This window comes from Bacillus rossius (assembly GCF_032445375.1).
Source record: "Bacillus rossius redtenbacheri isolate Brsri chromosome 4 unlocalized genomic scaffold, Brsri_v3 Brsri_v3_scf4_2, whole genome shotgun sequence".
NCBI classification, from domain to species: Eukaryota; Metazoa; Arthropoda; class Insecta; order Phasmatodea; family Bacillidae; genus Bacillus; species Bacillus rossius.
In genome coordinates, this window is record NW_026962011.1 from 51,225,072 (window position 1) to 51,249,935 (window position 24,864).

Here is a 24,864-nt window from a genome sequence, read left to right on the forward strand (position 1 = left end):
ACATTATGGGTTCAATTCCAGAAGAATGCACTTGTAAAAATTTCTTGTATTTCCGTGCAATGTTTACCTGGTCAGACTCCCATACTAAATATTGTATTCCTGCAATTATGACATCACTGCAGCCTTATTGGTCACCATATTGGATTTGCTTTTCATCTGTTAGTGTGTGCTATTGCTATACTGCTATATTGCTATACATGCACTAGCATTAGTCACACACAAACTACTGGCCCTCCGTGCATAGCCCGGAAGAGAACGGCACGAACTCTCCGGACCAGGCACGATCAGGGTGCAAGACAGCCCCCGGCCCTGACCTTTACTTGTATTCACTGAGACGTTTCGAGCCAGCACTGATGCAAAACAAACTTCCTGAAATATTCAATGACCTTCACATCTACATGTGAGATCTTAGAGAAAACTTCTGTTGAACCAGTTATCAACCCACAGTATAGAAATGGTAGGACAAAGGAAAGTCCCACCAAGTGACCCCCCCCCCCCCCCCCCCACCACCAATTACAAGGCATTTTTGGCCAATTTAATAATGTCCAAAAAAAAAAAAATTGCAACAGACTTTTATACGTTTAGGTATTTTCCTTGTGTGCTTTTTTTTTGTTTAACCTTAATCGTAAACTCTTGTAGTTAAAGCTAAGATTTTAGGGTGTTATGTGATTTTGTCATTAAAAATTGTGGATATCATCTTCATCATCATTAAAAATATTTAAAAAAAAACATGTGATTAAAATTCAAAATGCTATAAAAACATATTAGCATAAAAAGCAAAACTTAAAATTTTTTTACTATACCTACCTGCAAATCTTTATTTTCTAAATAAATACACATTTTCTCAATTTAATTTACCTTTAAGCTGCTATCACTCTGATGGCTGAATTTGAGGTCACTTAATGGAATAAAAGCAGGAATTAGTTGAGTTCGATTATTTCCAGAACTTTCGAACCAAGGTGACCTGCAATCAAAAATGAGCAAACTTAGGCTAAAGTCATTTGACTTTTGGGTTATGGTACACTCAAAAAATTTTCAATATATAATTGGACGGTCTCCGGGTAAAAGGTAACAAGTCACATTTTGGTGATTTTTAGTTTATTCCAGCAATAAACTCTTAAGTATACTTAGAATATGTAATGCATTTTTAATCATTGGCAACTATCTTGGTAAATATGTTGGTAAATAAAAGAATAATGCAAGGAAAATTTAAGTATTTAAATTAGGGGTGTGCGGGAATAGGTTTTTGTACTGCGGGAAATTTTCGGGAAAAATAAATTATTCCCGCGGGAAACGGGACGGGATCGGGGGGAAAAAAAAAGCAAATTTTTAATTCTAATATGAGAAGATGGCCATTTAAACGTTTCTCGAAAAGTTAGTTGTTTTTTTGCTGCTATTTCTTTTGTCTGCTTCACTTGCCCTTTTTTCAGCAGCGACTTCATATTTTTTAGCATCCTCAAATTCTTTTTTTATAGAGGGATGATTATTGAGATGTCTTAGTAATCCAGACATGCTACCATGCTCGCATCTCAAAAAATTTTCACACGAGACACACTTTGCCACTTTGTAGACGTTCAAAATACTTCCAAACACTTTTAGGTTTACAAGTAACAAGCTGATCGGTTGCGACCTCCATAATTTGTAGGCTGCTAGTTTGTTTTAATATACAACGGCATCGAAAATAGGAACAGATACTTTGCACAAGCCTTAATAACGTAACGTCAGCCAACAAAGCCCGCCAAACTAAACAGTAAACAACTATTTTTTTTCTCCCAAAGCAAAATCATAGATGTTTAGATACTCATGAGCAGTGGTGTAAAACTACGTGATTTCATATTTTTCAAAGTGCCAATACAGTTCTCTACATCGCCACTGCTATCAAGTAATGAGAACGGTTACGTTTCGTTATGTAATGCAAGTCTAGTATTTCTTATATCTTTGGCGAAAAGGTTGTATTGCGCATGTGTTTTGTTTGTGTCTAAGGACACACGGTGGTTTTAGGTTAAGTATTGGATGGTGACGGCAATAACGTTATATAACTGACTATTCACGTATCTTGCAAATTTGTACCCTTGAAGAAATATATTCATGAATGCATACAATATTTTAGGTACTCCATGTACGTTTTTTATATTCCAATTACCTAGATATGTGTAAACGATTATCATAATTTACTGCACACCACAGCTGTCGCTACGATCGGCATAAAAAATGTTTTGCATTTAAATAGTATGAACTCTCTTCAAAAATGTACGAATCCATAAAAAATATTGTTGTAAAACCAGTTTGAATTGATAGAAAACATTTTCACATGATTAGTAAACATTTGTAAATTTTTAAACAATTTCCCGAAAAATTCGGGAGTAATAAAATTCCCGCCCGGCATTTCGGGAAGTCTATTTTCCCGACTTTTTTCCCGAAGCGTCGGGATTCCGCACACCCCTAATTTAAATTCAATTTTTATCTAAGAGTTTTTTGTTTCTCCTGCAAAAAGTGAATTCTTGACTTGTTACCTTTTACCCGGAGACCGTCCAATTAATATTTTAGTACAACATGTTAAAATAATAGAACACAAGAAAATTAACACTATGTTAAATGCAAAAACTTAAAAAAAAAGTATAAAATACCATGTTCTAACTAATTTGTTAGCAATGAAATTAATTTAAAAAAAAAAAAAAATAGACAAACAATATAGTAAATATACAGTAATTGTATTACCATTTGCAACAGGCAACCATAGCGTTAACATTCATCAGTAATGATAACGATTCTTGTTATCAATTAACAGAGTTCATAAACTTCAAATAGACTGAAAAATAATAGGAGTACAAGTAGTGAACTCATTCCACCGCCATGTTTGTAAAATATGGTAAGTGAGCATGGAAATACACGTGGGAAAAAAATGAAGAGAACGCAGGGTGTCTCCACCAATTTGTAATAAATTTCCCTGACCTTTTCTGGACAGAACTTCAAATTTCCCTAATTTTTAAATATAATTTATCTGATTAGCTATTTTACAAAATAGCTGATAGTTATAATAAAACTGGCTTCGCTCGCGTTGATGTCCTCAAGTCATTGCGTGACTGGGATCGCCAGCTGGCCTACCTGTGGCCGGAGGAGCGGCGACGCTGGCGGCCGGAGGGGCCCGCGGTGGGGGGGGTCTCTGGGAGGCCAGGTGCCTCTGCAGGATGGCCTTGGTCTGCCAGGACGCGCCCCCTCGCTGCCCCACCGATCTGTCCACTGCAGGCGCTCCGCTGTTGAGATAAATATACTGTTGAAAACAAAGAACACTTCTGTTACCTACAGCTCAAACTACTCATCTATGAAGTGTATCTGTATCCATCTCCAAGAACAGCCTAAATAGTGAAAACAAGGCCAGAGCAATTATCTACTGCCATCACCTTGCCCGCCTCACGCCATAGTCTCCTCCCATATGGTGTCAACCTGATGGTCTTGATGTTGCAATATACCATTATATATATATACACACACACACACCATTTATATATATAGCATAACTGGAAAACATGCCAGGAAATTAAGAAAAAACCCTTACAAGTCGTCCCCCCCCCCCCCTCGAACCAGAAACAAGGTTTTTTTTTAGAATTACAAATTGTTTTCATTTTGTAAAAATTATCACAAAAAATTTACATAGGGCCATTTCTATTACTTTCTTGAATTCAAACCAAAAAAACTAAATTGACTTGCTGTTAAATCATTTTAAGACACGTGGTAGGTACTAAATAAAGTATTATACAACTCTTTTATCATTCGGCATAACAGGGCAGAACCTACTCAAAGTGTAAATTAGATGTTTTAATAACAATTATAAAGAAAAAGAAAACATAGGGAAGAGGCTAAATGAAAGTTAAACACACACATCTTCACATACCATTAACTATTATTTCTTAGTGTAACAGGTAACTTTTTTTAAAAGTTAAGTGTAAATAAACAATAAGATAAGTTAATACAGTTTTTTTTTTTTTTCACATTTGTTTGGATGTTTACAAAGAAACAAAGTATTTATCTACTTGAAAACAAAATTTATGAGTCACTTCAAGGATTAAAATAAATTTATATAAAATGAGGTAAAAATATCAAATGTGTAGCAACTTCTTCCGTAAACAAAGCCATTTTCCTTTTTCACTAAATAATCAAAGATATGATGATACCAGATTTATAACTTTGTGTCAAACACACAATACATAGAACAACATCAACGTTGTATCAAATTGTGGTGTTCTAAATAAAATTGATGGATACTGTAGTGTTAAAGATCTACAACCTTTCATGTGACTTTTTATAAAAAGGTGTCGCAACTTGCAGAAAAAAGCTGATTCCACGAAAATGTTGAGAAATTTTGTGAAACTACAAAAACAAATTAATTTTGCCTTTTCGGAATAATTTCGCCCTTCTTCACCATATTTTAGGTCCCTAAATATGGCAACCTATAGACATCAATATTCGTTTCCTGAACTAAGTTTTTCAGATCAGTACATGATATGTATTGTAATTTTATTTACCTAATACATATACATTCAAAGTAGAAAATTTTGAGGAACTGTAATAGATTACGCACAACGATAATAAGCCTAGTAAACTTAAGAGTTGCCACTGTTGAATTTTTTAATTTACTACATTTCCTCCAACTATATAATTTGGAATGTCCTGTGTTTGGCAACATTGTTAATAGCTGCTCTCTTGAGGTTTATTTTCAAACATAACCTAACGATACGGTAAAGAAGTTTACGCTCATCAAAAGCAAAAATAAATTAATTTATATATGTTTGATCACACTGAGTAGGTACTTTAGTCCGAGTTTTTATTTTTGACAGAATTTATGAATGAGTGTTGAATTTACGCTTCACAGATAGGTCTTATGAGTTTTTTTTTTTTGGTGATATCTTCGTGCTTTGGCTGGTCCTTCACGTGCAAAGTTGCTGTTGTTACGTGACATAGATGGTGACGAAAACATAAGCATATAATATTTTTATAACATAAATGTTAGTTTACTTGCCATAGGTTTTTAGCATTAAAAAAATCTATTTTCCAGAGTTATTATCCCAAGGAGAAAAATTATTTTCCAGAAGTTCGGGAATGGTCTCTTCACTCTCTTCCCCCTATTTTTGTCTCCAGTTTCAGGATCCCATCCACCTCTACAAATAATAGTTTGTTTACAACTTAAAAATTTTGTACATAGTAAATCCAGGTTTTGAATTGTTCATGCAATTTTTTCCACTACTGTTTTGTGAAACAGTAGTGAAATTACTTTGAATACTTGTTTCATGTTTAAAATGCCGAGTATAAAATTTTACAAACTTCTTTTTTTACTTATGAGCTTTTAAGGGATGGTTTAAGGTAGTGATGGTCTGATATTCGATATCGGAGATCGGGAATATCGGCACATTTTTCAAAATCGGACATCTGTAAATACTTGCGATATTTTGATAACCGATGTTTGCTCTCGCCAATAATACTTCTCACATAACCTTAACCGTAATTCCAAGCTTATTTTCCGTGGGCGTAATTTATCTTTCTTTACGTCACCATATTACCTAGTAATTCCAAGCATATTTTCCACTGAAACAATTTCAAGCCTATTTCTTCTTTCTGATACTGCAATGCATCCCAATTCTTCCATGTGTACAGAAATCCCCAGTCATTAGTGCATATTTATTCGTTTCAGATATTCGCAAAATGTTTTCGCTTGATGAATTTTCGAAGTTCACTAAGTGTACATAAATTTAAAACATAAACAAAAATAATTACGATATTTAATTTAATAAGTGGTGTAGCTGTAAGTAAACATGAAGAAGAATAAAGTTGCTGCTTGATATAACAGGCATTTTCTTTCCGTGTCGTTTCATGGTGAGCCAACTGTTGTTCTATGCAAAGACGTTACGTAAGTTTTACAAAAGCTAAAATATGAAACGTGTTTAAGTAGGGCAAGTTGCAGCAAAGGTATTATGTTGGCTATATTGAGTGCATTGCCAACAACATAAATAAAGATGTGTGGTTTTATAAACTCTGCAGTACATTTCAAAGTTGTTTTGAAATTACTTTTCACGTATTTTTAACATGTTATCGCACCAATAAATGGAGTGATACACTTGAACAATGGTCACAAAATTTGCTACTTGAAGACTTTCCTTTCTAGCGTGTCGTTTACCGTGATAAAATTTTACAAAGGGTACAAAAGTTTGATGTTTTTCGGACTGTATTTTTCGTAGATTACAGTTGAGATACTAGACTAAGTACATGCAGTGACTCGTGATTCATACATTATAAGCAAATACATTAGAGACTAATACCGGACAGCTACAAGATTTCTCAATATTTCTCCACAAAAATCTGAAATTTGTTTTCTTGTAGTTACAATATGTTTTTTGCATACTGTAGGTAATACCTGGCCATGAAAAACAATATAATTTTTTTAGACCTTGAATTTAGAGAGCTTATTTGTAGGCCATTATGATAATTTAATTATTAGCTTTCATTTAATGTGAATTTACAATATTTTACAATTAATAAAAATAATATGCATTCACATAAGTATGTTTTATTAATATTTAACATTTTTCATTATTGTCTCTAACAATACTCCAGAACCACAATTTTATAGAATCAGTGTTAGAAATGAGATAGGCCTATTATCGAAATATCGGGTATTGGGTATCGGATCGGTAAATTTGTAAATATCAGAATCTGTATCAGTATCAGGTTTTTGGATATCGGGCCATCACTAGTTTAAGGCCATGCTGTTTAATAATTCTCAGGTTAGTTTGGGGAAAGTTTTTAAAGTTAAAATTATGTGAAAACCACTATATAAGGGACTGTTAATTTTTATACACAAACAATAATTTCAAATATTTGGTCAAGTTAAATGCTAATACTACATGCACTAACTGAGACATGCGCAAATAAGCATCCCATTCCATCAAAGTCCATGAATGCCTGAGAGAATAAGAATAGATATGTACTATAGAACCAGAAAAATACATAGCATGAAAAAATTAACTTGAAGAGAAGGAATGTGAACTCACCGGTGACGAACTGGTTCCAGGTGACGCATCATTTTGGACCAGCCTAATGTTTCTGTTAGTGTTTATGCACTGTCCTAAAGCACAACCTTGGGGTTGGAAACTTTGTTCTCCGCAGACGTCACTCTGGTCGGGAGTGTTTCTGCTCGCCACGTCCGTCCCCGCATCACTTTCCGGAGCGGAATGAGGTAGCCTCCTCAGCGGCGAGTCACGGTCTGGAGTGAGCAGCATCCTCGTGCTGATGTCTGACGGATATTCACTGACGAACTGCACGTCGTCATCTGCGGCCTGCGCTGGAGCCGGGGAGGATGAGGCCTGCCGAGTCTTCTCGGCCGGCAGCGGCGAAGGCTCAGGAGCAGAAACCGTTGTTTCGGACGCGGTTTGAGGAGAAGAGGTCGTGGTGATGGAGCATGTTTGCTGGGAGAGGAGAGACGAACGAGGAACCTCTTTGGAAACGGGCGAAGAGACGGTTGAGGCGAGAGCAGAGGAAACTGGCACGGAGGGAGACATCTGTGGGGACACGGGCAAACTGGTATTAGGGAACATTCCTTGGAACAACTGGAAAGTCGGAACCTGTGGCATCTGCGACGAGTTGGCGGGAAACGGTGTCTGGACTAAGTTAATCATGCCCCCGGGTGGGAACATCACCTGCAAGTTGATCACACCACCGGCTCTGTCCATACCGGGGACCGGGAATGAAATATGGCCCATCTGGTTCTGATTCTGAGGAAGAAAACCAATAACTGTTTGATTCATGTGCACAACAGCCCAAGACATGGTCAAATAAAAAAAAACCCTAGAAATTAATGCTTCACATATATATCCTGAAAAACACAAGAGTAATTTCTAAACTTGAAATAATTATTACGTTTGCAAAATATACAAAATTATAATTAAATATCTGACAATAATCAACTAAATTAATGAGAACAGTTACAATCAAATAATTGTGCCTTTGATAAACCTTATGTTGGTTAATGATACAGTACTGTTGCTACAGAGTTAAGTCCATATTTGAGCTTTATTGCAAATGAATATTCACATTGTAAATTGGATAAACATTCACTAATGTTTTATATCAGTTCGATTGAATCTTACATTTTGAGTTCTATTGAATATCTATACACATTCAGAGCTGGTCATACATGAGCAACTGTTAAAAATCAACCATATCCAATTTAGGATATTTATTTAATTGAAGTCTGGTAAATTCAGTAATCCTGCTTGTAAATGACCACTGAAATCATGAACTGAGGAACAATGTTCATGATAAGTTGATTAAATTGTGTGAATTTCAGCTTGCTGATTATTTTAGATAGAATCAAGCATCAGTTCTGGCACCCACACTTATCGTGTCAATATCTGGACTTAGTGACATAATTTTACATACAATCAGTAGAGAACACACACTAAATGCACTTTGCAACGTACAAAATTATAAAAATTAAAACTATAAAAATTCAATCATGAAATTTTTATAGAAAAATTGGTTAAAATACAACTATAACTTCTCAGCTCAATATGTATAGTTATTCTTATTGCCTATTTAAAAACACAAGAAAGTCTTGAAAATAAATAGAAATTGCAAAAAGAAGATTATGTAAATACATACATGGAAAGAGCTTAAACCAAAACATTTTGTTTATGTAGCTATCAAATTACCTAGATACAAAATGAGCTGAACCTAAAAAATAACATATTGCAGAATTTTGGCACAAATAAATTAACTGTGACTTTCTCATGCTTACATATTTGAATTTTAAGCCACAAAGTTTTTAAGGGCATTGAATTTGCACTATTTAACTCTTCCACATGGTCATGCAACAGATAGTCATACTCAGCTCTAATGGGTTCCAAATGAAAATATGTTGAAGAAACACTTGCACATGCAATTTTAAGAAAGCTAACAATGCTTTGTATTTTTGAGTCAAAGAAAGAAAAACATCTTTTTTTAATACAATAAAACAACTTTTCTCGAATACCTACTTGTCTGAAATTAACATTAGCCATTAACAACCTACAAATATTGTTGCCCATTCTATGCAAATTCCAACGGTATACCTCTTTAATCTGTGCAGTTGATGGTTCTAAAAATATAACCAAATAATGAATTGCAAGAATCACTTTTCAATAACACTGATACGATTCCCACCCACTTGCAAGGGAATCCATGCGCAGGGGACAATATTTTGCAATCAAAGTGAATTTTCTCCAGTTAGAAGTGTAATTAAGTCCTGTGTCAAATTTGAGATGTGCATGATACTGTGAAGATGGCTACCTCAAATTATAATGTGCATTATTTCTCTAAACAGTAAAAATTTACGTACTCTTTTTTTTTATAGACAGGAATTTTAAGTTTACAAGAAGGTAGCGGAGAGAGAAATAATGACCAAAATATATTAATTCCAAAGCCAGGGAATTTTTTCAGTTCATTTGTAGTTCTTGCTGTACTATAATCATTTTAACAATTTTTGCTACGAATCAATGCTACGTAATTTTTGTTGACAAAATGTCATGTCATCACTAACTAGCAAATATGTGTGCTTCTCATGATAGGTGGGACAGACAGCACTCACCTTGCCTGCGACCGGCTGCTGGGAGGGTGACGCCGGCAACTGCTCCGGGTGGGGTTGCTGCCCCTGGGAAGAGCTGGCCGGACTGACTATTATCATGTTTTGCATCTGTAAACAAACAAAACCATATATTAATATAATTCTCAAGCATTTTCACACTGATCTAACGTTTAACCTTTAGTCTAAAACTTTTATTCCACAAGCTGCACACCACAACTGTCTGCAGACAATGGGGCCCCACTCACTCCCCACAGGTTACTCTATCTAACCAGATGTGCTATAAAGGGGCAGCTGTACTCCCCAGTTGTCAATTCACTTCATCACTTCTCGGGACTCGTTGCCAAACCCTGTTTCTTGATTCACTGATATTTTATCTTGTGTTTCATTAATGAAAAAAAAAAGGAGGGGGAAGCAGTTTAAAATTACATGTAAATTTGATATTTTTTTAAAAAAAATTCTTATTTTTAATAATTAAAAGAACAAAGTATCAAACATAAATAATCCAAATTACTAACTAAACAGTTGTCAATTTCCCTGTGTATTTCAGGTTTTGAAGAAACCTTCTCAACTCCCTGAGTTTTCCAGATTTTCCCGGTCTGCGAGAATTTTATTGTTATTAAATTCTATTATTTCATTTAGGTTCTGAATTGGATAATATTAAAGTTGAATACCAAAAGGTATATATCAGCTACCATCAGAACCCCAGTCTCGCTGACGGGAAGGTCATCACAAACAAGCACACTCGAGGGAACTGGGGCGGAGGAATCAGAGAAGTGTAATCAAGGTGGTCGGACAGGGACTACCGACCTGACTGGTGATGCCGAGCGAGAGTGACACGGGCGGCGCGGCGGCGTGAGGCACCGGGGGCGTGCCAGCGGTCCTCAGCCTCTTGCAGGGCGGGGAGCCCGCCGCACTCCTGCTGCCTGGCAGCTCGGAGGGACCCGACTCCACTACGACGTCGCTGTCGTCGTCGTCGTCGTCGTCGCTGATCTGTGTTTCACGGTGGGAGACAAAGTTTATTACATCTCATGGTTATCTGCTTAACGTGGGGCGATAGAACTGTATCCCCTCGGAAAGAGTACCTACCTTTCAGGATTTTCTGCACAATGACACAACAGAAAATTTCTTAAAATGCATATTATTTTCTGCTTTAAAATCATGAAAGTTATCCCCTCTGGAAACACATCCCAAAATAGCTGCCAGACAAGTAATGTATCGATACAAGCGCTGGTAGGGAGTGTCCACAGAATACCTTAGCAAAATAACCACCTATGTAGCGTAATATTTTAAATTGTCTTCTCTTTTGTCTTTTGTTCTGCGTGTAAACTCTACTTCGATCAGAATATATGATCGAAAGAAAATTCTTATCCCGTTTATTGTCTGTGTTAGTGCACCATACTTACCTAACCTAATCTAACAAAGGGGATAACTTTCAGGATTTTAAAGCAGAAAATTATATGCATTTTAAGAAATCGGAGAGGGTACCTTTCCAGTTTCTACCGCCACCAAAAGTATGAAAGGTACCCTTTCCAAGGGGATACAATTCAGCCCCCCCCCCCCCCCCCCCCCAACCTTATTTCAAAGAATCGGTAATAAACAAAGCACTTTCCCAAATTGTATACTGGTTTGAAAATACTAAGCCCAAATAAAATAAATTACACAGCTGAAGACCAGTTCTGCATACATTGCACTCATCACAGACATAAAAACAGCAGGGTACATGTTCCTTTCCAGAAACCCCAAATATTAAAAAAAAGCTCCGAAAAAATTAAGAAATGTTTAAGACCTGAATGCCAAACTATACATTGGTAGAGCTTCAGTAGCAAACCAGTATATACAAACTGTCTTTTACCGGGAAAAGAAGGTAAGACAAAACCATACTACAAATTATTTTCTTGCTTGACATTAAAATTAGTACACAACTATTACAAGAAATTGATTAATATCTACTAATAGCAATTTCTTTATGGTTATCATTAGCAATTTTATTAATGTTAATTTGCTTAGGGAGATTCAAAAAGGTTCTGGATTCCAATTACTGGTCAATCTTTCCAAGTCTTAAATCAAATTAAATGTTGGAATGTTCAGTTAATATTCTTGCCCCTGGAATTTCAAATCAGAGCACACAGGTTTCTGACTTGGTACTAATGAATAAATTTTTGAGATTGAATCCTGAATGGCAATGTCTCACAATTGATACTGCTCAACACCTAATAATTTTGCAATCAATATTAATTATATATTTACTTTTACTGCAGTAATGGTGTTTTCAGACAATTATTAAAATTATTTTTTAGGTACGAAGTATTAAAACTCCACATAAAGGAAGCTATAATGTATGCAACACAAAATGGTGAAATTTACCAAGCAATAAGAAAAATACTTATCTAGACTGTTGCAGGCTGAAATGTCACATAATCAGTATACTTGATCATAAACAAAACAATGATTTTTCCTGCTTTCATTCATATCTAAATATGCCAGCACTCTTGCTAGATTACCATGCAAATACTTTCAGCATAAATAATTACAACTTGAAGCTTTACAAATGGCAGGAAAATGACCTATATGGTGTAATGTTGCAGAACCCTGCCCTCCTAATTAAATAATTTTTCTTTTAAACTATTTTCATGAATGTAAATATTTCTTAAAAAGTCTTTCTAATGATATTTTACCGTTTGTTATATATTTTAGGGTTGATATTTTTTACTTGCTATGTTTTTAAGAAGATATTTTGTATTTTATTAGACATTTTTAATCACTACAATTTTTTATGTAATTATTCACAAATGAGCCGCTGTACTAGATTTTTGCATGTTTAGGCCTACTTTTTCAGGTTATTTCTAAATGATTTTTATTTTTGTAAAGTAATTTGTATTATAATTATTGTTCTTAATTTTAATTAACGTATTGCAATATAATTATAGATCACGGGACTGTGTCTGGGCTGATGTGATGATTAGAAAGAGAGGCATGAGAGGCCTGTTAAGTGTGAGTGAGAAAGGAACAGTGTTTCCCCGCCAACCGAGATAAAGACGGTAATTTCCCCCCTGCGTGGGAACTGAGTGATAACTGCTCTCTCACGGTGTGGGAGAGAGAACGAGAATGGAAGTCCCCGATTTCAATGTGAAATTGAAAAAAGATAGATCAGGGGAAGCCCAGAGTTCTGTATGTAAAATGTTTTTTCATGTATTGTAACTTGTTCTGTGATTGGCTTGTATCTGTAAGAGTGAATGAAGCGTGCGTGTGATTGGTCGGTGAGGTCATGTGACGTCTACTCCCTGCGTGGAGGAGACGAGTTCATGAGATCACCAGTTGTCTGCCGACTGCTGCACCAATAGGTCGCGTTCGGTGGCTTCTCGCTAAATTATAATGTAATTTACTAATGGATAATTTAACGTTGGTGGTCAGAGCCAGGCCGAGTATTAAGTCAACCTAATTTGTTTTATTTTCTTTCGAACAGTATTAAATTAGAAATTGCGGCCACCTTCGTCGGCATTTGGCTCGGGGCGAAATTCGGTTTCGCTGGGTGCGGCCATGTTTGAGGCCGCACTGACTTCATGTGTTTGCAGCAAAACATTAATCAGGGACTTAATCTACGCTATTATTTTTCGGTAAATTCTCATCACGCGAACTACATACGAGCAATTTTCGACAGTCAGATATACATGTGGAACGAGTGAATGAACCATTGTAAGTGTTTGGATTCGTCGAGGCATCCTGTTTGAAAAAAATAAAAAAAAACAACAAAAATTACAATCGGCGTTGAACTGTTTTTTTTGTATACAACGAACTGTTATAATGGTATTAGCTAACAGGAAGTGACTTCAAAGAGTCTAAAGGATGAATGCAATATTTTCCTGATCAGACGTAAAATCCATATAGGAATGTGAAAACACACTGACACATCACTGCACTTAATGTACCTTAAGATTACACTTTATGGTCAATTTGCTAAACGATCCTAAAATATCAGAAATAAACATATACAAATTAAACATGAATCCATAGCACACTACCTCAATACGCATTAACTACTATTAACATTGACCATAAATAATCCCTTAGAAGTGGCCAAGCCATAAAAAAAATTTCATTGCACTTTTGATCACTAGAAGGGCTGCCCGACACGAGATGGCATTGTAATCACCTCGCCAGGCTGATAGCCGTTGTGAGGTCAGATGGATAATTACCTCAAAATATCACTCTTTCTCTGTCTAAACACCACGCGAGTAGAAAAATAAAATAACAATAGGCTCTTTACTGTGCCAAGGAGAATAATAATTATTATCGTCAAAATACTTTCTCTGCAGTTTGCTGAAATATTGTGTGAGGGATTGAAAGTGATGCCTAACATCAGAGCTAGAGAATGTTTTAAAACCGCCAAAAAAAAAATCAATGAGCCCATCAAAGCTACTTGACAGATGGGTATGGTAAAGTGAAAGTTGTCGATACAGATGCCACACAACGGCCTGCACTTGTGTTCCTGCCCGTGCCTTAGACTTGAAGATCTGCCTATAATGTGTCGGAGGGTAAAGTCACGAGCAGTTTCAGAGGGGTGGCCCGGGGCCTGAGAAGAGAGCTGGGTCTGGTTTATTGAATGAATAAATTATGATTTATAACATCTCACATGTTAGGATCAAAAATAATAATTATTTTTTTAAGTTAGAAGCTCTAGTTTAATATCTGAAAATGATAAAGTAGCATAAAAACTTAACATTTTCTATGAAAAGGAAAGATTTAACATGTAAATGCAATTCCAGACTAGGTTGCTAAGTATAAATGTATCATGTAAACCCCGAATAGAGGCAAGGCCGCTCCCGAAATCATAGGTCGGCCTGGGATCACGCACCAAGAAAAACCACAGTAAACCTCAACAAAATATAAGCATAATCATGTAAATATTCTTGAACATCCATTTACTGCATTAGTTAAATTTATTAAGTTCATTTACCAGGTGACTTGAATCTCATTCATTTAATATTTTGCAATAAAATCAATTTCAGTACGTATGTGAGTTATTATTTTCTCAATCAACAAACGGTAAAAAAATGCAACAAAATATTTAGTTGCAGATGACCAAACTACATAGAAAAGAATGTGGTGACAGAATTAGGGTATGTACCCTTAATTCCAACTGCCTTAAAATCTCAAAGGAAACAAAACAATCATAAACAGTTTATTTTGCATTTAATGTGAAAAAAATTGTATTTTCAATTGTGGACGAGATTTGTTACGCTACTGTTTTGAAACAGTAGTGAAAACCTTTGATTATGTTGTGTATGTTTCAAATGCTAATAAAATGTTTGTTTATGATTGTACCTGTGAATATAGGTATTACGTCACCGTTAATAGTTTTGAGTTTGAACTACTAAAAATGGCGCGTTTTTGATCGCAAGCATGTGCTGAGGTTTCCTGTAAAATAGTTTGTTAGCATCAAGTTGACACATGGACATGTATACTGCCCAAATAAAATTGGAAAAAGGGGAAAAAGTAAATTCCCGCCCTACGATTCAGGAAAGACACAAACGCAGTTTTTCTGGGAAAAAAACCGGGACCCAGGCAACCGCCTGTATCACCATATACTTTGCTTTCTGAACAGACAGTTTTTTAACTATAGCCATATCCAAACATTTTTCCTAACTCCTGCTTGTTTTTTTAAAAGACTGTGTAAATCACTTACCGGCAAGTGAGGCACCAGAAGAGCTTTAATGAATACGGTATAAATTTACCAAATTAAATAGATTTTAAGTGACATATTTGAATTGTTTTTCCCACTCCATAAAGTTTTTATTTTCCATAAATTCACTATCAAAAAGTTTATGGGTCAATATATTCAGAGTCACATTTTCAGGTGAATGCAGCATATAATCTTTGATATGTAGTAAAAGAGTGATTGTTCTGTTTCAAAAGAAACTACTGTATACTAGCCCAGTCAACGAAGGCCAAAAAATCTCAAATAGGGGAAATCATTCGTGTAGTCGCAAATTTTTGTACAGAGGTAGGGGAAAGACCCATGAACAACATACTAAAAATCCTGACCCGTGGGTTTCAAGCGGGGGGGTGGGGGAGCATTTAACTGTCATTTGTTTACGTTTTTCATGAATAAATCAAAAACCGCGGCCTCTAGCGAAAACATGTTTGTATACAAAATTAAAGTACATAAAATTTACTACAAAAAAGTTAAAATCAATGTTTCTCTAGGATGTATAGATTTCGAGCTGCAGGGAATATAAAATCCGAATTATTAAACAAATGTTTTTTAATTATACGAAATTAATTTTTAATGTTAAATTTAGTGGGTTCAGACTGAATATTAAATTTATGTACAAAATCTAAGTGAAGTAGTGGATAATTTTTTTTTTTGTGTTATATCGAGAGGGGGTTGGAGGGTGTGTACGAGGAAGGACGCTTGGGGCAGGAAGGGGGGTTGGAATGAGGTCATGCACCACCCTCCCTTGCGCGTCTACCCCCTTTCATTTTCCCATCCCTACCATCACAACACATTTCACGTCCTGTTGACAATTATTTTCCGGGGTCGGGCCAAAGTGTTGTGTTGTCCCGTCGGGATTTGGCGCGTACCCGGAGAATGCAACGATGGACACTCAAACTGTCAGTTCCTCCCTGGCCTCAGCTAATTCGTGCACATGAGTGGAAAAAATAACTTTACCGTGCTCATAATCATATAGTTGTGTTATTTTAAGACTATTATGTGAGTACTTATTTGCAGTAAACCAACAAACAATGGGTGAAAAGTGTTTAATTTGTGAGTGTGATGTTATCAATGACCTTTGTAACATTGGTGAAAAAGGGATACGGGGATTGGTAAATACAAGTGATCTAAGAAAAGATGGAAAACCTGAAGGTTTCAGGAACAAGAAACATGATGGTGTTCATCAATTTTGCAGAAAAGAGTACACTAGAGCTGACTCAATTAAAAGATTTATGAGTAAAGCTCTTTCAGAGCAACAGCTTTCAACTTCGCATGGTGCGCCCCGTTTGCGTTCAACTGAAGTGAAATTTTATTTTAAAATTAACTGTCTGTTTTGTGCGGAAGCTATTTACGATGAATTTCATGAGAAACAGAAGAAAAAAACACAAAATCTACGGCGAAAGGTTTACAATGTTTGATCCATCAGTTACGACAACACAATTACAGTTCGAGCACAGGAAAGAAGGGATGAATGGGGAGACACCACCCTAAGACTTATCAGTTCAGTTGGGGATCTACATGCTGCAGATACTATATATCATGAGGATTGCTATAAAAAGTTCTTTATAGCCTCAGCACCTACATCTAGAAAAATAGGATGCCCTGAAGATGAAGAAATTTCTGCATCAATGGAGGAGATATTCAGTTACCTACATAGAAGGAAATGAAGACTGCCAGTTCTCCTTGGACGAGCTGTTGGAGTAAGTTTCTGGAACCACACCTCATATAAAGACAATCAAGGAAAGAATGAGAGAAAAATATGGGAACTGCATTGTTTTCAGTACAATTCGCACCCTAAAAATAGTTGTTTTCTTTTGTAGAGCAGGAGAAAATTTTTTGCATGATATGTGGTATTCTTCGAGGTGCAAAGACGAACAAGCATAGCGGAAGAGAATTGTAAAAGCTGCTGCTGCAATAATCTTGGAAGATATTGAATCACTGGCATATGACAATTCTGTTTTTCCACCCTGTGGCATATTCTTTAGCGGGGCTGAGGAAATGGTACCCCCTATACTCCGTGTCTTCATGAATTTCATTTCAACAACAACAAAAAAAAAAAAAAAAAAAAAAAAAAAAAAAAAAAAAAAAAAAATTGAAAAGAAGCTCACAGCTATATCCCATGCCCTCATTGCTGCCTTTCGCCTTCGATCTTTCATATCTCCTATTCTACATGCTGTAGCTCTGTTCATTCACAGAAAGTTTGGATCAAAAAATTTGGTCAATTTACTTGCTGGTTTAGGATTCAGTGGAAATTATCATGAAGCTCAGCAGCTGGTGCTATCAACTGTCTACCACATCGAAGAGCCTGTTCTAAGTTAGCATTCTGTCAATATATTTTTGACAATGCAGATTTCAATGTCTCCACAATCGATGGTTGGGATACTTTTCATAGCATGGGAGGCATCAAATGCATCACACCTGCCTCAGCTCTTTCACCAACTGAAGAGGTCCAGAGGCTCGGCTCCCTCTGCCACAGAAGTAGGCCACCTAGGAGTTATGGAACTTCAGACCTTTGATCATCGGACAAACAATGCATTACGGCAGATTACTGGAACTGAAGAGAGGATGGATTGCTCACCCCAGTAACAACCCAAGAAAAAGTAGCACCTGAAGCGATATTGAAAAGCATCTTTTGCCGATGTTCTACTGGGTCTGGGGGATGATGTGGATGCAGAAAAGCCGGCATTCCATGCACCATGGTGTGTGGCGCATGCCATGGTACATGTATGAATGGTGCACCATTACTCGATCTACAAGACGATGATGATTCATATGTGTGTGTTTGAAATGTAGGTATACACATTTAAGATAATATACATATTTTTTTTTTTTAAATAAGTGCCTATGCCGTTCTTTCTATTAGTTCTAAATTTATTTTTACATAAAAAAATAATTTTTTACCATTCAAACTTTTTTTAAAATAATTCGGACATTATATTCCTTGCAAATCGCAAACTATACATCCTATAGAAAAATTAATTAGACCTTTTATGTAGTAAATTTTATGTATTTTAATTTTGTATATAAATGTGTTTTCGCTAGAGGCCACGGTTTTCGATTTATTCAAGAAAAAGTGAACAAATGACAGTTAAATGCTCCCCCCCCTCCCCCGCTCACAACCCACCGGTCAGGATTTTTAGTATGTTGTTCTTGGGTCTCCTCCCTACCACTGTACAAAAATTTGCGACTACACGAATTGTTTCCCCTATTTTGTCTTCGTTGACTGGGCTATACCTGGTCTTACACTTTTTATTTGTATGTGACATGGCATTTAAAAAATTTCAATTGGAGAAAAATTTTGTCCTGGAAAAGTCTGAAAAAATGTGAAAAATTATACTGAATTATCTAATATTATTTGTTTACACTTTGCATTTTAGTAATTCCATAGTTCAGGCTAATAAATAATTGTTTTTGGTATGTAAAGAAATATTGTTTACATTCAATTGATATGATTTTAAAACTTTTAAAACGTACACAGTTTATGTTTTGCCCTGTTTATGCCAGGTGATAAAATTTTGATGCTCTCCTGTATTTAATATTATTATGTGTCTATGATCAAGTGAAGATGTAAAAAGACCTAATTTATAAAGAAATTACTGGGGCACACAAACTACATTTAGTTGGTAATTTCTGGTCTAACGAACTAACCCTGCTAAATGAATGTGTAGTGAAGGCAAAGCTGGCATTCCTGAACACCAGGAAGAGGAAACATCACTATTTCCATTTCCTCAAAGTATCTTTCTTGAACCAAAGCTGTTCCCATCACCAGTTCTCACCTGCTGAAACTCATGGTTCACTTCAGTGTCCCATTCATATTTGAAAATTTGAATATTCGCACAGGCCTACCAACTTGTCTTCAAAAAATGAAACCTTATTTTTAGTGTGAGAGGAATAATCATACCTCGATCAATGATGCGTCAAAATTAAATGTAAATGCTACTAGAATAATAATAATAAAAAAAGGGCAGAAATGGACAACTGGAAAAGAATTATTGTATAAACAAAACTTCTTTAAGACAAATTTTTGCACCACTGTTTTCATGTCAAATTCATGCCTCACTATTGCCTTACTGTAACACTGCTATTGGTCAGTTTAATTAACCAGTTTTGGATCCCTAGGTATTATTAATATAACATGCAGTATTTTGTTTTGAGTGGATGCGGAATTTTGGTTTGGGAAATTCACAGGCGGAATGGAATTATTTACCACAAACGGCGGAAAAGGATCGGCAAAAGTAAAAAACACAAACGGCGGAAAAGGATCGGCAAAAGTAAAAAACACAAGCGTTGAGTATAATGCTAACCTGCACCCCACCGACCACAGACACAATTTTCAGCGAAGGTTGCGAAGGTTGCGTAGGTTGCGAATGTTGCGAAGGTTGCGAAGGTTGCGATGGTTGCGTAGGCTGAGAAGGGTCAGGCATTCGCCGCTGGTGCACCACATTGAGGTCTCCTACCACCTCTTGTATCTTGTCAGAGGCAGCAATAGTCATCACCGATATTGCTCCCCCGCCAGGCGTGGCAAGCAATGTGTCTGATTTGATTAGCTGCAGTGGGCTCCCTTCTTCATCATCGATGCACTATTTTAACAAGTTGAAACACCACATTTGAGTGGATAGCGCTTATTGCAAGAATGGTAAGGTAACTTGAGACGGACTTTGGTTGGGTGGGATTTTTTTTACACATGCGTACACACGCACACATCCACACTCGCACACATTCAAACACGCACACACATGCACACACATTTACACACTCACAAACGCACATTCACACGCACACACACACACAAACACTAGGGCTGTGCGGTTTGGGTTTTTATTGGTTAGTTCGGTTCTAGTTCTTCGGTTTTAGATCAAAAACACTGGTTCTTGGTTCCAGTTTTGGTTATCACGAAAGAAAAGAAAAAGTATTATTTTTAATAATAAACTAAAAATATGAATAAGGTTTCCAAGACATAACTTGGTTATCCAAAATGATTAATAATACAATAAAACTTTATTTTTTAAGTATTTAAACTTTATTTTTTAGGTTTTTATAAGCTAACTTAAAACTATAAAATAGGCCAATGGCTGCTAGCATCTAGACCCTAACGACAAAGATACAAGTCTTTTTTTTAAAGTTCTGCATTGATAAAACACTGTTAAAAATGTTTTTCCAAGGTACTTTGAAATGTTTACTTATTAAGAAGGATAATTATTTACTAAAAGGGTAAAAATTTATATATTTATAGATCAAGTGAAAAATAATTTAAACTTATGTAGAATTTTCTTCAGAGAGTTTTACTGTATTATCTTAAAATTCTAATGTAATTTGTTCTTAATAGTTTACAGTTTCAACCTGCTCTGTTTCATTATGCAGTTAGTCTAGCATGCATGCATTGTTTACATTGTAGCTGGCCTTCAATGCATGAATGACCAAAAATCATCCAAGAGAAAAAAAAACAGTACTACCAATCTTAAGAGGAAATGAAAGAATAAATGTTGGATTTAACTGTATCTATGACACAATTACTTTTTTATTATACATTGAAATTTTTTATCTGTTAAAACAGAGATCACGCAGGAAAAACTAATCACTATGAATGTCAGGAATTCTATTAATTATATACTATAATTTACAAAGAAAAAAAAATCAAACCTAAAATAGCTTAATTTGGTTCCTACCTCTCCGCGAACATTCTGCCAGATAAACTATTACGTGTTTGCTTACCTTTTCGCAGTTTAGTAAACATGATGAATCACAAAGTAACAGAAAAGTACCGAAATACAAATAATGAAAAGTCGGGTTTGGGTCTGGTATTTTTGAAGGAACCAAAACCGGAACAGAAAAATTGGGTAACCACACAGGCCTAATGTTTAGACATTCAACCTTTCAAGTGTAACCGAGCCAAACACTGATATAACAGTTGCACATTCTTATTTCATTTGTCTCTGACACATCTTGGATTATTCCAGCAGTGACCATTTATTAAGCAAGTGCAAATACATTTTAAATTTTAAAAAAAAATCTAAATGAATAATTTATAATTTGTAACACAATAAAATAATGAATATTTGTTTGTATTCAAAGTGTAGTGAATGAAAATTTGTTTCATATAATCTCGTGCAATGATCCAATTTGACGATAAGAGTAAATCTGTTATATATAAACATGTACATTCCAATTTTAATATACAAATGGGTCTGATAGAGTTCAGAATTTATTTAATATGGACACAGTGAACAGCAAAGTGCTTAAATTCACACTGGAGTATAATCTGTATAATATGGAAATTCTTGATAAGGTGAAAACAAGGCAAGTAACCACTGAAAAAAAAAGACCTAAAAATTTTAAAGCCTACTTCTTTGATAGTTGTATTTAGGAATTCAAACCAAATAAATGTAAAATACTATGTACAAGGTTTTTTTTTTTTTAAATTAAAAAAAAAACTTTGTAACTTAAAAAAATATTGACTAAAAAAAATTCTCCACTCTTTATTAATTGGAATTGGTATTCATATTCTAGAATATTTTATTATTGGTATTCAAACTTTGTTTGAAAATAAGAAAGAAGGTTCACAGGCTTAGTATAAGAAAATAAACACAACTAGTAAATATTTTTCATTAACTAAACACAGTATCCATTTACCTAAATGCAAAGTGTGCTTTTTAAGTTAAAATAATAATACAAGTAGAATAATAATAGGATAGGTGCGAAGGAAAAAACAAATACGGTAGCAATATAAAAGTACAACAAAAAAAATATTAATTTTTTTGCAAACACAATTAGTCAAAATATAAAATCACAAAATCTTGGCTCAAAAAATAGACTAAGACTTAAATTGCTGCAGACTGGTTGCCTACAGAACACAAATCAATCTGTAATCTGTACAAAAAAAGGTTTTGTGATGGACATGCGAGAACAGAACCTGAAAGAATTCTGCAATTAATATTAATATATTTCAACAGTAACAAATCAGAGATTTCTCTTTATGCTAATGCTGCCATTTTTTGTGAGAGAGATGAAGAGAAAAATGTGCAAAAATAATTGGAATGTACACGGTACTGACATTGACGTGAACCAAAGAGTACTGAAATTGACATTAGCGAAGGAGTACTGACATTGACGTGAGCGAAGGAGTACTGATATTGACATAAGCAAAGAAGTATTTACAGTGACATGAGCGACAGAGTAGCGACATTGACAAGAGAAATACTGACACTGACATAAGGGAAGGAGTATTTACATTAGCGAAGGAGTATCAACATTGAAATGAGCGAAGGAGTACTGACATTGACATAAGCAAAGGAGTACTGACAGTGATATGATCAAAGGAAAAGTTATAAAAGTTAATTTAATTAAATGATTGAATAGCATGTTTATCTGATTCATTCTTAAGAATAAAGCCATAACGAGCTCATGTGTTCTAGTACACAGGTAGCGTATAACTATCAGAATCATAGAAAATATTTTTACTATGAACATTTTAATTTCACTCAAAATTTGTTGAATACATTTCCGTGTACAGGAGAGAGTTATTTTGTAAACTTAACTTTAAAGTATGTAATAAAATGTACACAGCTGTGAATGAAAATAATAAACAAATAAGTAACTTACCACTATTGCACTTTCTGTATCTTGATTACCCATGCTGCAACAAAAATCAGGTACATTATTATTTTTTTTCTTTACTATAAGACAGTCATCATAATTAGTGAAGTCAAAGTCTATTCTTTAATTCTTAGATTCTCACAATTCTGCAAGTGCTGACTCCACTATATCGAGAATTTAAGGGGGTCAATGACAGTTTTTTCTTTCACTTTTGGGTCATAATTTTTATAAGATATTAGTTGGATAGTCATAAACATTAGGAGGATTGGAGGTGGGCGGGAAGAATATTAATTAGCTTATTATTTCTTATAAAAATAAAAATTAAACCTACTATTTATGAGTTCTACAAATGTTTCTCTTCTTGACAATCCCATAAAGAATTGACAATACCACTGGAGTCTCAGTAATTTAATGGCTGAAAAATTGTAGGATAAAAATCATTAAATAGAAAAAAATATAAACGGATAAGGATTTACATTACAGTGAAAAAGCTTTTTACAATGAAATAATAACTCAAAACTAGAAAACAAAATGGAAATATACTAATCGCAGGGAGGCGGGTGGTCGGTAATAGTTTAAAGTAGCGGCCCTGAGAAATACAATATTGTTTTTCTATGGCTTTAAAACTGTGTTGTTTCGAGAATTTGTTTTTCCGTTTTGCTGCTACGACAACTGTGGTTTACATCATCACTCTCTTCATCTGATGAGAACAGATTACACACACCTACTGCACTATGTATTTTTCCTTCTTCCAGTTATCGCCCACCATAAACGACTGCAGACGTGACATTTTTAAAACTAAGGGCATTAATGATGTGACCTAACATGTAAAATACTGCAGAAACTCAATGAATGGAATGAATGAATGAATGAATGAATGAATGGAAAACCCCTTATGTATAAAAATTATTGCTCAAATTTGCACCACACTTAGCATGCAGGGAATTCTTTGTTGGCATATTAAGGGGTTAAAGAATATGCCAATCACACACAAATTCTCTTGAGCCACTCATGAACGTACCTGACTGAAATAAGCTGCACATCATCATCATCACTGTCTTCTATTTCTATAATGGCCTCAGAGTTGGACTGTGCAGCATCAACTCCTGCATTTCAAACAATATTACTACATTAGCCAACGATTTTGATGTTTCCACATTCCACAGCAAATACCTTCAGAAAATCTATATACTAACTAGCACCTGCAGAGGGGTAGCATCTATAATTTTGGGCTTACAAATCAAACATTTCCACAGTAAGGGTCGCCCTGAATTACAGGTCGCACTATATACCATATATTTCTTCAGTAAAATTCTATTAATACATACAAGGGAAGTCTTTGTTTACCCGTCTCAGCTTATTGGAGCATAAACAATAGTACTGCACAGTGTCTGCTTCCTGTCCTTTATTACTACTTTTTTATTTTATTGTATTTATTTATAGTTTGTACGATGTCCACCAACAGTTCAGGAACGTTTAAGGTGGGCACAACATATAAAGATTTTTATAAGAAAAAAAATGTACACAAAAATAAATAAAAAGAACAAAATGCAGGCACTGCATGCAAGAACACTCTGCAAGCAGGTAGGCAGTGAAGGCACCACATACAGGAACCTGCAGATGGGCACTACAGAAAGACAGTAAACACCCAAGACAAAACACGTTTACAATTAATAACAAAAATAGCATAATATGAACTACTTAATATATTAAGTATAGTAAAAATGTAAAATATTGATATATATTATCAGTGTGAATATTTCTTTTGTATTATAATTTTTGTAATTTATTAAAGAAAAATGTTAAAAATTGAAATTTTATCATGAAGTTTATACATTTTTAGAATTCAAATAAAGTTTATTATAATTTAATATAAGCCTGTAAATAATTTTGTATTAGTATAAAGAGTACATAAAGTTTAACATAAGCAAGAATTAAATTGGAC

The 24,864-nt window shown here is 35.0% G+C and overlaps 1 protein-coding gene across 3 annotated transcripts in view; it reads right to left on the reverse strand.

Moving 5' to 3' along the window:
- Nucleotides 1–24,864, reverse strand: part of LOC134542100 (pineapple eye protein-like) — a 45,676-nt gene that overhangs the window by 4,824 nt on the left and 15,988 nt on the right. For 2 of the 3 annotated variants that reach the window (XM_063386044.1, XM_063386045.1), the window contains exons 9-16: nucleotides 23,941–24,025; nucleotides 22,926–22,959; nucleotides 19,631–19,906; nucleotides 10,421–10,603; nucleotides 9,617–9,721; nucleotides 7,044–7,763; nucleotides 3,106–3,254; nucleotides 859–964 (exon numbers count right to left, since the gene is read on the reverse strand). In XM_063386044.1, coding sequence (XP_063242114.1) covers nucleotides 859–964; nucleotides 3,106–3,254; nucleotides 7,044–7,763; nucleotides 9,617–9,721; nucleotides 10,421–10,603; nucleotides 19,631–19,906; nucleotides 22,926–22,959; nucleotides 23,941–24,025 — 1,658 coding nt within the window. Of the gene's footprint in view, nucleotides 1–858; nucleotides 965–3,105; nucleotides 3,272–7,043; nucleotides 7,764–9,616; nucleotides 9,722–10,420; nucleotides 10,604–19,630; nucleotides 19,907–22,925; nucleotides 22,960–23,940; nucleotides 24,026–24,864 lie in introns of all 3 variants that reach the window. The other variant, XM_063386046.1, reaches the window with a different exon arrangement.